Source organism: Lolium rigidum, chromosome 7 (assembly GCF_022539505.1).
Source record: "Lolium rigidum isolate FL_2022 chromosome 7, APGP_CSIRO_Lrig_0.1, whole genome shotgun sequence".
Taxonomy (NCBI): Eukaryota; Viridiplantae; Streptophyta; class Magnoliopsida; order Poales; family Poaceae; genus Lolium; species Lolium rigidum.
The window spans coordinates 361035597-361053674 of NC_061514.1; the positions used below are offsets into that span (position 1 = coordinate 361035597).

General features: G+C 45.2%; 1 protein-coding gene across 1 annotated transcript; it reads right to left on the bottom strand.

The window, feature by feature from the left end:
• Positions 1 to 3692: 3692 nt before the first annotated feature.
• On the bottom strand, positions 3693 to 5081 carry LOC124676798 (transcription factor MYB41-like). The gene is made up of 3 exons (XM_047212825.1): positions 4949 to 5081; positions 4734 to 4863; positions 3693 to 4613 (listed from the first exon to the last, which is right to left on the bottom strand). The coding sequence occupies exons 1-3, from the start codon at positions 5079 to 5081 to the stop codon at positions 3833 to 3835; spliced, it is 1044 nt and encodes a 347-aa protein (XP_047068781.1). The 3' UTR covers positions 3693 to 3832.
• Positions 5082 to 18078: the final 12997 nt, after the last annotated feature.

Here is an 18078-nt window from a genome sequence, read left to right on the forward strand (position 1 = left end):
GGCATAGAACATAAGAAATTATCGATACGTCGGAGACGTATCACAAACCGGCGAAGGTGAAGGTCGAGGAGGAAGGCGAAAGCGCCGAGGACGCCGCCATCCTCGAAGCCGTCATCGCGAGGTCCCTCCAGGACCTCGTTCCCGCCGACAACGCCATGCCGCTCGACCAGGCCTGCGCCTGGTCGAGGGAGCAGTGGGAGAAGGAGGAAGCGGAGCGGCAGGCGAGGTACCTCCAGGACGCCGCTCGCTTCCGGCGGCCTGCGACTCCTCCATCCGGCGCCGTCGTCCCCGTCATCGACCTCGAAGCCTCCGACGACGAGCTGTACAAGCCATCGCCGTCCCCGCCTCGCACCAGCGGCCGGTGGGGAGACGCCGGACAAGGCAGCAGCCAGGCGGCTTCGGCGCCGCCGCAGTTCGACGACGACAGCTCCGACGATGATGGCGGCGACTACACGGTGTTCTACCGCCATTTCGGCATGTAGAGCGCCGTGTTTTCATATTTACAATTGTATTCCCCCTAGCCGAATTCGAAATATAGTCGAATTCGGTCTCTATGTACGAACTTCGCCCTCTATATAGTAAATATCATTAAATTTAGTCTAAATTCGAACGTTTTATGCCGTAGTTTGTCAAGTTTCCGTTTTTCAAATTTAAGTCGCCGTCTTGGCCTGAGATTGCAGCTGGGAAACTACTCCTCCCCACGCCAAATTTACGTCCAATCCGGACGTAAATTTCCCAGGATTTCGGCGTGGGGAGGGCAAACGGGTGGAGATGCTCTAACTCCCTTGGATTTGATATGAATGTCCCATGCACGTATGCATGCATGATCCTGCTCATGGAGCGGTTCATACGCGGATGCATGCATGATAGCAACACGCAGGTACGTATCGTACCTGTATACCCAAATATACATACTGACGTACGACGGTACGAGTGGTGAACCACCCAAAAAGCTCGTGGCCCCGGGATCCACTTCCCGAATGCAGTACTGCAATCTATTGCGTCAAAAGCCAAACATATATTCTACGTAGTACAGAACAATTCGACAGGAGAAGGTCCAGAGAAAGCTGAAGATAGCAAAGTAACTCCCGCAGTGGCTTAATCCACCTGCAAAACCTTGGTGGTTCGTGCAGGTGCAGGCAAATCGACCCAAGGCGTCCATCAGTGCCGACCCGCGCGCGGGGGAAGATCGAAGTCTACAAGTTTATGATTGTGGACGCGACACCGACGGCTGCGGCGGCCGTACAGCGAGGTGGCGTCCCACGCGTCCCCGGCCAGGCGCACTGGACGGCTGCGATGCGCGATGGAGGGTGAATTTCCCCACGCACACGACCGCGACGTCCGTCCATGTCCGCATCAGTAACGCGCGCTGATCGATCGAAACACGGCTGCGTCTCGTCTTGCTCGACACATGCACACTGCTTGAACGCTCGCTTGTTCCCGTGCGCACGGGGTTTTCTTGTCCGTTCAAAACGTGGCTGTCTATTCGATCGACGTATGTACCGCCTGGTCCAACGATTTTCGGTCTACGAGCAATTGTCAGTCACATGCATGCATGTCAGTGACGTTTGCATCGACCTGCAGCAAAATTGATCTTGGTGTTACGATCAAGCGTTTGCGTCTTGGAGTCCCAATGGTCAGATGTATTTCACGGCTTACAAACATCTTTCCATTGATAGAGATAAATACATATATAACATATATTTTAGGACATAAGAGGAAATAGGGAAAAATAGGAAACATAAATAGTGGGTTCACCTGGCACTATAGCCTTCTTCATTGGGAAGAAAGAATACACAGTCACCCAAATTAGACAAGGGTTTGGGCACTTAATGTCTTTTATCTGAAAAAGTTAGACAAGGGTGTTGTGCGTTTTTCGTGACTGCGATGGAAGAACATCTAGTACAATTCAAACAGAGTATATACAATCCTTGTATGCACCTTAAATGAGTTGCAATGTTGCATAGGTGGCCTTAGAAGATTGGATGGCCTTGCAGGGGTGCTAGCTAGTGAAGATATATATAGGTCGTATGCACCTTCATTGAGTTGTCATGCATTGACTTGACCATACTAAAACAAGCAAGTTATATCAAGCTACAAGCCTACAACATATAGTACTATGACACATATATACTTTGATGTAACTTAACAATTAACCCACCACCATAGATTTCTCTTTGACTTGCGGAAGAAGAGAAAATATATACATGTCGTCAATTGGGTAACTGTAGGTCGCTTATCGATCAAGCGGAGCAGGCAGCATCAATCATTAGTATGCACACCACACCAACACTACTCTATTTTTCCCAACCATTTAAGAATTATTCCTTATCATGTGACCATCAATGACTTGACAGTTACTTGTGTCCTTATTCTAGTTATTTTCCTCTCCATCCCTTTGAATTGTTCCTTATATATACGCTGGTACTGTAGCCAATGAAATAAGAGAGGCAGCCAAATTAAATTAAAGAAATCTACAACTGAGCAAGGACAAGGAGACAATGGAGTAGCATTCTAAGTAAAGCAACCAGAGTGACCCTATTTTTCTTCGGTGGAGACAAAGGCATGATGCAAGTGATAGGGATAGCAGCCGCCTCCACCAATCATATGAAGCCACCTTTGGCATGATTCAGGCCCCACACTGACATGCACCACACATAAACATAGTATACTAGCTACTAATAATCAACTAAAGGTCGAAATAATATACTATATCTATCCATAAAAAATACATTACTTCCACTGCCATAAAATGTAAGGCGTCTAAGGGTTATTTAAAAGTTGACGTCTTCTAATTTTGATTAAATTTCTAGAAGAAAATTAAAACATTTACAATATTAAATCAATATCATTAGATTCACCATAAAATATATTTTATCAATGAGTCCATTGAATAATGTAGATGTAGATACTTTTTCCTAAATATTTGATTAAAGTTAATAGGAGTTGACTTTTGACTAATCGTAGGCACCTTACATTTTGGGACGGAGGGAGTATCTAGTATATAGATATATCGATTTTGCTACTGAGAATTTAGCTCGTGCTTATTAGAGTCCGTAGCTGTTGGTTCGCGCCAAGATTCGTGCTAGTTCTCTTCTACCTTGCACACCGAGCGGGGGGGGGGGGTGGGGCCTTGCACACCGAGCGGGGGGGGGGGGGGGGGGGGAGAGGAGTCAGAGGAGCGTCCGTCGAGCTGGAGCCAGTCATGGCGTGGCTGTGATTGTGGCGGAGACGACGATGGTGAGGATGGATCTTAGGGTTTAGGGTGTAGGTGCGGGAGCCGGCACCGGAGAAGAAGGGCCAGGTCGGGCTTAGAGGGATGGCCAGAGCAGCGGTGGAACGGCGGAGGAGGAGCTTTGACGGAGCGAGGCGGCGAGGCGAGGGGTCACGGCAGCGCGGCGACAGCGAGCGGGCATGTCTGTGGTTCAGCCAACGGTGGGGGCGGGGGCACACCAGAGATGTGGAAGAAAGCCCTACTGAGAACTAATTAAGTTCTTGGTAGGGTGAGCCCAAGTTACACCTTAGATATATTCAAATTGAGAAAATCTAGTGTACATATAAATTCAATTTAGATAAATCTAAGATATATTATTATGGACGATAGGAGACGTAGTAATAAAAACCAGAAATTCGAATTGAAGATTCTAACAGTAGCCAGTTATCATGAACTGGATAAAAATGGTACAAATAACTCTGTACAAAAATGGCCGTGCGATCATCATGCATGTTTTGCTCCCTCTCGGTCGGTACGTGGCCAACTGTTCAATCGACTTGCATGGTTTCCAGTTTCCACGCAGGTGTGGAAAGCCGAACTTGGAATAATTTTCACTAGCTACATGTAGTCGCTCACATCAAGGAGATCGGACAGGTGCATGTCGAACAGCCCGGCGGCGTCGGCGGCGCTGATGGCGTCAAAACTGCTCGCGTTCGCGCAGAACGTTGTCGTTGTCGAAGCCGAGTTCACGGTCCCCGCGGCGGGGCTCGACGACGGCGTGGACACGCCGGAGCCGACGTTGCAGTTGTTGTTGCTGCTGCTGACCGTGCCGCTCCACTGCTGGTTGGACGTTTCTGACACCATCTGCATCAGCGGCGGCATGTAGTCGACCTGGCCATCGTAGGCAGGGAGGTGCGTGTAGTCACCGCAGGCCACCATGTGATCCTGGTGCGCGGGGTTCGCGTGGACCAGGGCTGGCATTTGGTACGTCGAGCTGGGCGGCATGAACTGGTCTGCACCCGTGGCATGCTGCGGCGGCGCCTGCTGATTCGAGGCCTGCTGCGCCATCTGCGCTTGGATGAGCCAGGGCAGGAGCATCTGCTGCTCGGCCGTGGTGGAGGCGGGCGTCGGCGCGGCGAGTAGGGTGGAGGCGAGGCGGAGGAGGTCCGGGTAGCCGGCGAGCGGCTCGAGCGCGCGGAGCGTGTCGAGGTCGCCCTGCGTGGGGTAGTAGGCGGCCGCGGGCTTGAGCAGCGCGGAGAGGTCGAGGAGGTCGAGGCGCGGCGCATGGGTGACGGGGTCGAGGCCCATGCGGAGGAGGCGCTTGCGGATGTGCGTGTTCCAGTAGTTCTTGATCTCGTTGTCCGTGCGTCCCGGCAGCCGCGCCGCAATGGCTGACCACCTAGACAAGCAATCATGCACAGGGAACAAGATCAAAATCATGAAACCGTACGCCTAGCTGTCCTGTTGCAACAGAGACGTGCTTGTTGATGTTAACTGAGTTGATTTAGTTAGTTCTTACTTGTTGCCGAGGATGCTGTGGAGCTGGATGATGGTCTCCTCCTCCTCGAAGGAGAAGCGGCCGCGCTTGATGTCCGGCCGGAGGTAGTTCGTCCACCGCAGCCGGCAGCTCTTCCCGCAACGCTCCAGGCCTGCACACACGACACAAAGCATGAGAAACGATAGCTTTGCGTTGGTAGCTAAGTTGCGAGCACAATTAGCTAGGAGGATGCTCACCGGCATTCTTGGGCATGGTGCGCCAGTTCCCCTGGCCGTGCTTCTTGATGTAGGCGACGAGCTTCTCGTCCTCCTCCTGCGTCCACGGCCCCTTCTTCAGCCCAGTCCTCTCGCAGCACGGCGCGCGCCCCATCGACCGAGATGGTACAGAACTGTAGAGACGGATTGGACGACGATCGAGCAAGAAATGAAAAGGTTGGATTTGTCTCGCAGCTCTGGGAGGTTACGGTCGTTGATGTTCTGCCTAGACGAGAGAATGGAGAGCTAATAGGCGAGTGTGAAAACTGATGCGATGGAGGTACAGGAAGGAAGACGAAGGTGTGTGGGGGCGATGGAAAGGCTTATAAAGGCCAGGACGGCGACGGGCGGCGGTCGAAGTCAACAGGATTCGGTGCCGGCCATTGTTTATCGCGGCCGCGACGTGGCCGCGGGCTGCGTCGCAGAGCCAGCACAGCAGGGAGCCGGGGACCGGACAGCGTCTCGCCCTGACCGCCTTTATGATCCGTTGGATGTGCATGGATCGATCTGAGGTTGAAGAAAGGTTGCGCGAAAACGCACGCGGGTCAGGGCACCCCCACAAGTAGCCAAGCAGATCGCGCGCGACGCGCTGGCGTGCCACCCCGACTATCCCATCGTTCAAGGCAAAGCTAGGAACTAGCCCCAAGGAACATGGTCATACGTCTTGTCTCGAGTAATCTTATGTGTCGATCCTTTACAGAGCAGATAAGTGTCCATTCCACTAAGAACATGCCATTTTTATCGATCCTGTATATGCCAATCAGCCTGATTAGTCTTATGCTGTGACAAAGATAATCTTATGTGTCGATTCTTATGGGGCACAGTGACTGTGCTTTCTGCCTTACCCTTGCCTTATCCATTACGAACATGCTATTTTCGTCGACCAAATGTTGAAATACCAGTCAGCCTATTTAGTATAGGATACTAGGATCTACACTATGAGCATTTTTAGCAAGAACGTTCAAATACCGAAAACTGCAAACGGAGGCCGAGCTACATCTAGCCCTTTATCCTAGATGTAGACAATGATGAAATCTACAAACATGCAAAATCTCAATGTGAAATTCTTTGTATTGTAGACTACACAAAAATGACAAAATCTATCAGATTTTATAGTTTTAAAATGTGCACTATTTACTATTCTCAGATCCACACATTTGTTATTTTGTGTAGCCTAAAAAGTATTAAGAATTTCACAGTGAGATTTTGCATGTTTGTAGATTCCACCATTGGCTACAAGAATTTTTGTCAAAACTTTTTGAAACTTAAAAATATGATTTCCGAATTTGGAAAATAAAAAAGCTACATGTAGCTTGGACTCCATTTAGCCACTCTCCTTCAAATGCCCGTCTTTAAAACACGTGTAAAGTGCACCAAAGATCGATATTTCAGTCTGAAACTACGTACCTCGGCTAGAACTGGAACGAAATACAAACCTATATAGTTTAAAAATATAATTCTGTGCCCGAATTCAACATTGGCACCGATCACAATGCCCGCATTCAACATTAGCACCGATCACAGTTTATACGACTTAGATTTTGAACATGCATATGTTGATAATTACAACTAGATGGCCCACATATGATTAGGTGGACCGCACTCGGTGAAGACCATCTCCTCGTAGGTGGAGGGAGACTGTGGTGGGGGAGAGGGAGCCCATCGAGCGGCGCCACACGAGCTCCCTGCCTCCATGTCATGGACGCTGCAACGGAAGACCCGCTGTGGCTCTAGACCATTGTTGTTCCAGCGGTGGGCGCCGCGCTTCCTCGCGCCCTACAATCAGACAAGCGGCGCGTGCTCCTTGTTGAGAGTGTGTCGTGCCCGAACGTAGCCCAGGGATGCACGATGTTACAAAGGAACCACCACGGCTACGCCCGATAAGATTGAGCGGTGCCCGAGACTCCTTGCACCATGAGGGTGCCAGATCTAGAGGTTGCGGTGGCAGATTTGGTCAGCAGCAGCAGATTATGTGGCGGCTGCGGCGGAAGCGCGGTGTAGTTGGTGGGATCGGGCATAGCGGATTCAACCCAAATCCCTTTTTTTTTACATTGCATCTCCGACCACCGCCCAGACCTCAACCGTACCTACGATGTCACGAGACTCAAGTTCGGCACTCAACCACCATTGTTGGACCGAGTTTGGAACACCATGTTTTCGATCTCACATAGGCCCTCCAGCAACCTACTGAGGAACCCCAACTGCAGGGGATCGATCCAACACCTTACAATGTGGAAGAATGGGGCATCGAACCACATGAGCAAGAATGTAAAGGAATTTATTGCTTCAAACTAGAGTGTCACAATCCTAGTTATTTATGCAGTAAACAGTTTTAACATGCAAAGGGTGACGGTTTCTTTCCAAGTTTTGAAGTAACAAAGTAATGGTTGTGAGGATCTCACAAATTTCCCAATCCTCTATTGTATAAGATTACAAGACAAAGGTTTAACTTCTTATGTTAACAATGGACCTAGGTTCATGAGTTCACTTAATACTTCTCTCGGAACGATGGTGGTGATCATGTTATAGATAATAAAGTACACATAATTGTCATGCTTTTATGGTAAAATCTATATGGGCAACATGCCCTCAAGCAGAGAAATACCAAAAGGGTGTTGCAAAAGCATGCATTTCTACCACTTGGCTCCAAGTAGATGTTCTCATTTATCCCTAGATGTGTTACCAAAGGGTGTTGGTTTTCCTATTGTTGTCACATAGGCACCGTTTCTGTCATCCCTGGCACACCCTCCAATACCGTCGTTCCGGAGTGGCACACTGACAGGTTGATGCATGTAAAATGCATACATGAACTTTTTTCCTTTATTACAATGAATTCCCACAAATTTGCAACATATATGATGATATTTACATGTTTTATGATGTTTTAGGGGATTTTCTAAACAATCCTCTCTCCTCCAGTTCTAATTCTATTTGGCAGAAAACGCCTCTTTTTAGTGTATTTGACTTTCTAGGAGCTACTAGACTCCAAACAGGGCAAGGTCAGGGGACACGCTTCGAAAATTTCAAGACGAACAAAATGAGATGAAGTGGGCCACCAGGAGGTCAACAGGCTGAAAATGGGGCCCAGTGGTGCGCCCTCCCCCTCTGGGCGCACCACATACCTTTGATTCGCTGTCGTCCGATTCTCTTAAATCCAACGTCCACCGACTTGTTTTGACCTAAAAACCACTATATATATAAGACCCCATAGGATTTCGCCGAGGCTACTGATACGTCTCAAACGTATCTATAATTTCTTATGTTCCATGCTACTTTTATGATGATACTCACATGTTTTATACACACTTTATGTCATTATTATGCATTTTCCGGCACTAACCTATTGACGAGATGCCGAAGAGCCAGCTTGTTGTTTTCTCGTTGTTTTTGGTTTCGTAAATCCTACAAAGGAAATATTCTCGGAATTGGACGAAATCAACGCCTAGGGTCTTATTTTTCCACGAAGCTTCCGGAAGACCGAAAGGGATACGAAGTGGGGCGACGAGGCGCCGCCACCATAGGGCCGCGCGGCCGGAGGGGGCCCGCGCTGCCCTATGGTGTGGGCCCCTCGTCGGCCCTCCGACTCGCCCTTCCGCCTACTTATAGCCTTCGTCGCGAAAACCCCTGTACCGAGAGCCACGATACGGAAAACCTTCCAGATACGCCGCCGCCGCCAATCCCATCTCGGGGGATTCGGGAGATCGCCTCCGGCACCCTGCCGGAGAGGGGAATCATCTCCCGGAGGACTCTTCATCGCCATGATCGCCTCCAGATTGATGTGTGAGTAGTTCACCCCTGGACTATGGGTCCATAGCAGTAGCTAGATGGTTGTCTTCTCCTCATTGTGCTATCATGTTAGATCTTGTGAGCTGCCTATCATGATCAAGATCATCTATTTGTAATGCTACATGTTGTGTTTGTTGGGATCCGATGAATATGGAATACTATGTCAAGTTGATTATCAATCTATCATATATGTTGTTTATGTTCTTGCATGCTCTCCATTGCTAGTAGAGGCTCTGGCCAAGTTGATACTTGTAACTCCAAGAGGGAGTATTTATGCTCGATAGTGGGTTCATGCTTCCATTGGAATCTGGGACAGTGACAGAAAGTTCTAAGGTTGTGGATGTGCTGTTGCCACTAGGGATAAAACATCAATGCTTTGTCTAAGGATATTTGTGTTGATTACATTACGCACCATACTTAATGCAATTGTCTGTTGTTTGCAACTTAATACTGGAAGGGGTTCGGATGATAACCCGAAGGTGGACTTTTTAGGCATAGATGCATGCTTGGATAGCGGTCTATGTACTTTGTCGTAATGCCCCGATTAAATCTCATAGTAGTCATCGTGATATGTATGTGCATTGTTATGCCCTCTCTATTTGTCAATTGCCCAACTGTAATCTGTTCACCCAACATGCTATTTATCTTATGGGAGAGACACCACTAGTGAACTGTGGATCCCGGTCCATTCTTTTACATCTGAAATACAATCTACTGCAATACTTGTTCTTTACCGTTCTTCGCAAACAAACATCATCTTCCACACTATACATCTAATCCTTTGTTTACAGCAAGCCGGTGAGATTGACAACCTCACTGTTACGTTGGGGCAAAATACTTTGATTGTGTTGTGCAGGTTCCACGTTGGCGCCGGAATCCCTGGTGTTGCGCCGCACTACACTCCGCCACCAACAACCTTTACGTGTTCCTTGACTCCTACTGGTTCGATAACTTTTTTTCTTACTGGGGGAAACTTGCTGTTGTACGTATCACACCTTCCTCTTGGGGTTCCCAACGGACGCGTGTCTTACACGCCATCAGCTACGGAGGCGGAGATCGAAAACACATAAACGGAGAGTCATTTGGCCGCCGCCGGAGGAAGATTTGAGGGGGAACCGCTGCCGTAATCGCCTCCGGTGGCCTCTCCCTCTTCACCAACGCCTCCTCATCAACCTGCATTATGAGAGGGGAGTATTCCACCCCTTGGACATTGGTTTTGTGGTGGTAACTTGGTTCAAAATCTCTATGTATGATCATGGTCGAATTCCATATGGTGTGTCTTGTATGTCTATGGATCTATCTATGTAATTCTGGTGATGGATATTATGGTGTAAGGCGATATTTGTTATGCATCTAAGGTTTTTTGGAATTCTTATGATTTGTCATACTTTGGAAATACTTCTATGATACATGTTATGATTTCTATTATTAATTCATTGTTTATCTTGTCATGAGGTGCTTGACATGGTGTAGGCTTTAGGATGGCCAGGTGTTTACCATAATATGATGTATGTAGGTTTTGGATGGCCAAGTGATAGATGGCATATGCATTGAGTGACACAAACATTGCAGCACCACATCCTTTATCTAGGGGTAAAAAGGGAGAAATGTGATGTGTGGTGTGACAATAACCACTGCTGGGGTGACAACAACAACACAAAGGATTATTTCTTTCACCTATGTGTTCTTCGACATGTATCCATCATAAGTATTACCATTAAAACATGACTATGCTGCATTAAAACATGACTATGTTGTGTACTTTTATTATCTATAACATGATCACCACCATATTTTGATAGGGAGGATTGAGTGAAGCCATGTACATTGTTCCTATAAGAGAAAACCTTTGTCTTGTTCTCTTGTGTGAAGAGGATTGGGACAATTTACATTGTTATTTTTGTTGCACATTATTTTTCTCGCATCAAATCAACCTCCACAACTCAATTAAATTGTTTAGGGCATAATCAAATAAAACTTGTGACAATTTAGTTATGTGGAATCTTAGTTTTTCCTTCTTGCTCCTTCGGATCGCACTTCCACATTGAATTGTAATACGATGATCCCCTGCACTTGGGGTTATCAATATACTTTACTAGCACCGTTGCTGAGGACCGTAGCGCTAAAGTTTATATACTCGTGTGTACTAGACATTAGATTTATTTTCAGTTTTGCATTTAGTTTTATTTTCAGTTTGTTTAGCATCTAGCAATCATCTATGCTTGGGGAGGTTTACTGATACGTCTCCGACGTATCGATAATTTCTTATGTTTCATGCCACATTATTGATGATATCTACATGTTTTATGCATACTTTATGTCATATTTAAGCATTTTCCGGAACTAACCTATTGACGAGATGCCGAAGGGCCAGCTTCGTTATTCGCTGTTTTTGGTTTCAGAAATCCTAGTAAGGAAATATTCTCGGAATCGGACGAAATCAATGCCCAGAGTCTTATAATTGGACGAAGCTTCCAGAACACCCGAGAGCCGCCAGAGGGGAGCCCTGGGGGCCCCACACAACACCCTGGCGCGGCCAAGGGGGGGCCCGCGCCCCCCTGTTGTGTCGTCGCCTCGTTGACCTTCCGACTCCGCCTCTTCGCCTATATAAAGGTCCCTGACCTAAAACCTCGAGACGGAAAAGCTACGGTACGAGAAACCTTCCAGAGCCGCCGCCATCGCGAAGCCAATATCTGGGGGACAGGAGTCTCTGTTCCGGCACGCCGTCGGGACGGGGAAGTGCCCCCGGAAGGCTCGTCCATCGACACCACCGCCATCTTCATCACCGCTGCTGTCTCCCATGAGGAGGGAGTAGTTCTCCATCGAGGCTAAGGGCTGTACCGGTAGCTATGTGGTTCATCTCTCTCCTATGTACTTCAATACAATAATATCATGAGCTGCCTTACATGATTGAGATTCATATGATGATGCTTGTAATCTAGATGTCATTATGCCAGCCAAGTGGGTTTTACTTATGTGATCTCCGGAGACTCCTTGTCCCACGTGTGTAAAGGTGACAGTGTGTGCACCGTGTGGGTCTCTTAGGCTATATTTCACGTAATACTTATTCACCGTTATGAATGGCATAGTGAAGTGCTTATTTATATCCCTTTATGATTGCAATGTGTTTTGTATCACAATTTATCCGTGTGCTACTCTAGTGATGTTATGAAAGTAGTTTATTCCTCCCGCACGGTGTAATGGTGACGAGTGCGTGCATCGTGTAGTACTTGGCGTAGGCTATGATTGTGATCTCTTGTAGATTATGAAGTTAACTATTGCTATGATGGTATTGATGTGATCTATGCCTCCTTTCGTAGCGTGAAGGTGACGAAGTGTGCATGCTATGTTAGTACTTGGTTTGGTTATGTTGATTTGTCATGCACTCTAAGGTTATTTAAACATGAACATCGAATATTGTGGAGCTTGTTAACTCCGGCATTGAGGGTTCGTGTAATCCTACACGCTTAGTGGTGTTCATCATCCAACAAGAGAGTGTAGAGTCTAGCATTTATCTATTTATTCTGTTATGTGATCAATGTTGAGAGTGTCCACTAGTGAAAGTATGATCCCTAGGCCTTGTTCCTAAATATCGCTATCGCTGCTTGTTTACTCGTTTTACCGCATCTCTACTGTCCGCAATATTACCACCATCAACCACACGCCAGTCCTGGGCAAAACATTTTTCTGGTGCCGTTGCTACTGCTTATATTTATTCATACCACCTGTATTTCACTATCTCTTCGCCGAACTAGTGCACCTATTAGGTGTGTTGGGGACACAAGAGACTTCTTGCTCCGTGGTTGCAGGGTTGCATGAGAGGGATATCTTTGACCTCTTCCTCCCTGAGTTCGATAAACCTTGGGTGATCCACTTAAGGGAAACTTGCTGCTGTTCTACAAACCTCTGCTCTTGGAGGCCCAACATTGTCTACAAGAATAGAAGCACCCGTAGACATCAAGCACTTTTCTGGCGCCGTTGCCGGGGAGGAAAGGTAAAAGGTACTCACACTCCGGATCTCGGCTACTAAGCACTTTTCCGGCACCGTTGTAAGTACTCGAAGCTATTTCCTTTAGATCCTGCAATTGCATCTTTTTGTTTCTTGTTTACACTAGTTTGGCATAATGGACAACAATGAGCTTCTTATTCTATTTCCTGATTTAAGACATGGATGGTTTGATGCGAAAATTAAAAAACCCATGGAACATATTAGTATGAACACTTTGAATACCATTGTTGCTAATGATATAGAAAGTTCTAAGCTTGGGGAAGCTGGTTCTGATGAGCATGATCTTTTTAGTCCCCCAAGCATTGAGGAGAAAATTTTCTTTGATGATACTTTGCCTCCTATTTATGATGATTATAATGATAGTAGTCTTTTAGTACCGCCTGTTATGGAGGATAAATTTGATTATGATTACAATATGCCTCCTATATTTGATGATGAGAATAATAATGATAGCTACTTTGTTGAATTTTCTCCCACTATTACCAATAAAATTGACTATGCTTATGTGGAGAGTAATGATACTTTTATGCATGTGAATAAAGATGTTTTATGTGATACTTATATTGTTGAGTTTGCTCATGATGCTACTGGAGGAGAGGAAAATATGGTTGTAGAAATTTTCATGTTACTAAAACACCTCTCTATATGCTCAAATTTTTGAAGTTACACTTGTTTTATCTTTCTATGCTTGTTGCATCATGCTTCATGAATTTGTTTATTTACAAGATTCCTTTTCATAGGAAGCATGTTAGGCTTAAATGTATTTTGAATTTGCCTCTTGATGCTCTCTTTTGCTTCAAATACTATCTCTTGCGAGTGCATCATTGAAATTATTGAGCCCATCTTAATGGCTATAAAGAAAGAACTTCTTGGGAGATAACCCATATGTTTATTTTGCTACAGTAACTTTGTTTTATATTTGAGTCTTGGAAGTTGTTACTACTGTAGCAACCTCTCCTTATCTTAGTTTTGTGCATTGTTGTGCCAAGTAAAGTCTTTGATAGTAAGGTTCATACTAGATTTGGATTACTGCGCAGAAACAGATTTCTTTGTTGTCACGAATCTGGGCCTAATTCTCTGTAGGTAACTCAGAAAATTATGCCAATTTACGTGAGTGATCCTCAGATACGTACGCAACTTTCATTAAATTTGAGCATTTTCATCTGAGCAAGTCTGGTGCCTCAATAAAATTCGTCTTTACGAACTGTTCTGTTTTGACAGATTCTGCCTTTTATTTCGCATTGCCTGTTTTGATAAGCTTGATGGAGTTTTCTATTCCATTGACTTTAAGTAGCTTTGTGCAATGTCCAGAAGTGTTAAGAATGATTATTTCACCTCTGAACATGTAAATTTTAATTGTGCACTAACCCTCTAATGAGTTGTTTTGAGTTTGGTGTGGAGGAAGTTTTCAAGGATCAAGAGAGGGAGATGATACAATATGATCAAGGAGAGTGAAAGCTCTAAGCTTGGGGATGCCCCGGTGGTTCACCCCTCGCATATTTTAAGAAGACTCAAGCGTCTAAGCTTGGGGATGCCCAAGGCATCCCCTTCTTCATCGACAACATTATCAGGTTCCTCTAGTGAAACTATATTTTTATTCCATCACATCTTATGTGCTTTGCTTGGAGCGTCGGTTTGTTTTTGTTTTTGTTTGGTTTGAGTAAAATGGATCCTAGCATTCATTGTGTGGGAGAGAGACACGCTCCGCTGTTGCATATGGCAAATATGTCCTTAGGCTTTACTCATAATATTCATGGCGAAGGTTGAATCTTCTTCGTTAAATTGTTATATGGTTGGAATCGGGAAATGCTACATGTGGTAATTCTAAAATGTCTTGAATAATTTGATACTTGGCAATTTTTGTGCTCATGTTTAAGCTCTTGCATCATATACTTTGCACCTATTAATGAAGAAATACATAGAGCTTGCTAAAATTTGGTTTGCATATTTGGTCTCTCTAAAGTCTAGATAATTTCTAGTATTGAGTTTGAACAACAAGGAAGACGGTGTAGAGTCTTATAATGTTTACAATATGTCTTCTATGTGAGTTTTTCTGCACCGGTTCATCCTTGTGTTTGTTTCAAATAACCTTGCTAGCCTAAACCTTGTATCGAGAGGGAATACTTCTCATGCATCCAAAATCCTTGAGCCAACCACTATGCCATTTGTGTCCACCATACCTACCTACTACATGGTATTTCTCCGCCATTCCAAAGTAAATTGCTTGAGTGCTACATTTAAAATTTCTATTCTTTACCTTTGCAATATATAGCTCATGGGACAAATAGCTTAAAAACTATTGTGGTATTGAATATGTACTTATGCACTTTATCTCTTATTAAGTTGCTTGTTGTGCGATAACCATGTTCCCCGGGGACGCCATCAACTACTCTTTGTTGAATATCATGTGAGTTGCTATGCATGTTCGTCTTGTCTGAATTAAGGGAGATTTACCACTCATTTAATGGTTAGAGCATGCATAATGTTAGAGAAGAACATTGGGCCGCTAACTAAAGCCATGATCCATGGTGAAAGTTTCAGTTTTGGACATATATCCTCAATCTCATATGAGAACATTAATTGTTGCTACATGCTTATGCATTAAAGAGGAGTCCATTATCTGTTGTCTATGTTGTCCCGATATGGATGTCTAAGTTGAGAATAATCAAAAGCGAGAAATCCAATGCGAGCTTTTTCCTTAGACCTTTGTACAGGCGGCATAGAGGTACCCCTTTGTGACACTTGGTTAAAACATGTGTATTGCGATGACAATCCCGGTAATCCGAGCTAATTAGGACAAGGTGCGGGCACTATTAGTATACTATGCATGAGGCTTGCAACTTGTAAGATATAATTTACATAACACATATGCTTTATTACTACCGTTGACAAAATTGTTTCTCGTTTTCAAAACCAAAGCTCTAGCACAAATATAGCAATCAATGCTTCCCTCTGCGAAGGGCCTTTCTTTTACTTTTATGTTGAGTCAGTTCACCTATCTCTCTCCACCTCAAGAAGCAAAAACTTGTGTGAACTGTGCATTGATTCCTACATACTTGCATATTCCACTTGTTATATTACTTTACATTGACAATATCCATGAGATATACAGGTTATAAGTTGAAAGCAACCGCTGAAACTTAATCTTCCTTTGTGTTGCTTCAATACCTTTACTTTGATTTATTGCTTTATGTGTTAACTCTTATGCAAGACTTATTGATGCTTGTCTTGAAAGTACTATTCATGAAAAGTCTTTGCTTTATGATTCATTTGTTTACTCATGTCATTTACCATTGTTTTGATCGCTGCATTCATTACATATGCTTCAATAGTATGATCAAGGTTATGATGGCATGTCACTCCAGAAATTATCTTTGTTATCGTTTACTGCTCGGGACGAGCGAAACTAAGCTTGGGGATGTTGATACGTCTCCGACGTATCGATAATTTCTTATGTTCCATGCCACATTATTGATGATATCTACATGTTTTATGCATAGTTTATGTCATATTTATGCGTTTTCCGGAACTAACCTATTGACGAGATGCCGAAGGGCCGCTTGTCGTTTCTCGCTGTTTTTGGTTTCAGAAATCATAGTAAGGAAATATTCTCGGAATCGGACGAAATCAACGCCCAGAGTCTTATAATTGGACGAAGCTTCCAGAACACCCGAGAGCCGCCAGAGGGGAGCCCTGGGGGCCCCACACAACACTCGGCGCGGCCAAGGGGGCCCACGCCCTGTTGTGTCGTCGCCTCGTTGACCTTCCGACTCCGCCTCTTCGCCTATATAAAGGTCCCTGGCCTAAAACCTCGAGACGGAAAAGCCACGGTACGAGAAACCTTCCAGAGCCGCCGCCATCGCGAAGCCAAGATCTGGGGGACAGGAGTCTCTGTTCCGACACGCCGCCGGGACGGGGAAGTGCCCCCGGAAGGCTCCTCCATCGACACCACCGCCATCTTCATCACTGATGCTGTCTCCCATGAGGAGGGAATAGTTCTCCATCGAGGCTAAGGGCTGTACCGGTAGCTACGTGGTTCATCTCTCTCCTATGTACTTCAATACAATAATCTCATGAGCTGCCTTACATGATTGAGATTCATATGATGATGCTTGTAATCTAGATGTCATTATGCTAGTCAAGTGGGTTTTACTTATGTGATTTCCGGAGACTCCTTGTCCCGCGTGTGTAAAGGTGACAGTGTGTGCACCGTGTGGGTCTCTTAGGCTATATTTCACAGAATACTTATTCACTTTTATGAATGGCATAGTGAAGTGCTTATTTATCCCTTTATGATTGCAATGTGTTTTGTATCACAATTTATCTGTGTGCTACTCTAGTGATGTTATTAAAGTAGTTTATTCCTCCTGCACGGTGTAATGGTGACAGTGCGTGCATCGTGTAGTACTTGGCGTAGGCTATGATTGTGATCTCTTGTAGATTATGAAGTTAACTATTGCTATGATGGTATTGATGTGATCTATGCCTCCTTTCGTAGCGTGAAGGTGACAGTGTGCATGCTATGTTAGTACTTGGTTTGGTTATGCTGATCTATCATGCACTCTAAGGTTATTTAAACATGAACATCGAATATTGTGGAGCTTGTTAACTCCGGCATTGAGGGTTTGTGTAATACTACACAGTTAGTGGTGTTCATCATCCAACAAGAGAGTGTAGAGTCTAGCATTTATCTATTTATTCTGTTATGTGATCAATGTTGAGAGTGTCCACTAGTGAAAGTATGATCCCTAGGCCTTGTTCCTAAATACTGCTATCGCTGCTTGTTTATTGTTTTATCGCATCTCTACTCGTCCGCAATATTACCACCATCAACCACACGCCGATCCCGGGCAAAGCATTTTTCAGGTGCCGTTGCTACCGCTTATATTTATTCATACCACTCGTATTTCACTATCTCTTCGCCGAACTAGTGCACCTATTAGGTGTGTTGGGGACACAAGAGACTTCTTGCTTCGTGGTTGCGGTGGTTGCATGAGAGGGATATCTTTGACCTCTTCCTCCCTGAGTTCGATAAACCTTGGGTGATCCACTTAAGGGAAACTTGCTGCTGTTCTACAAACCTCTGCTCTTGGAGGCCCAACACTGTCTACAAGAATAGAAGCACCCGTAGACATCATTTACCTCTTCAACTTGTTTAGTTGTGAGTTCTTATTAGATTTTCGTTTAGTTTTGTATCTAGTTTTATTTGCAGCACATCTCCTTCATCACGTCTCCATCTTCGTCAACTTGGGAGCACTTCTTGTACATCAGGCCTCCACCATCGTCAATAAGGTGCAAACACCTAAGTTTGGGGAAG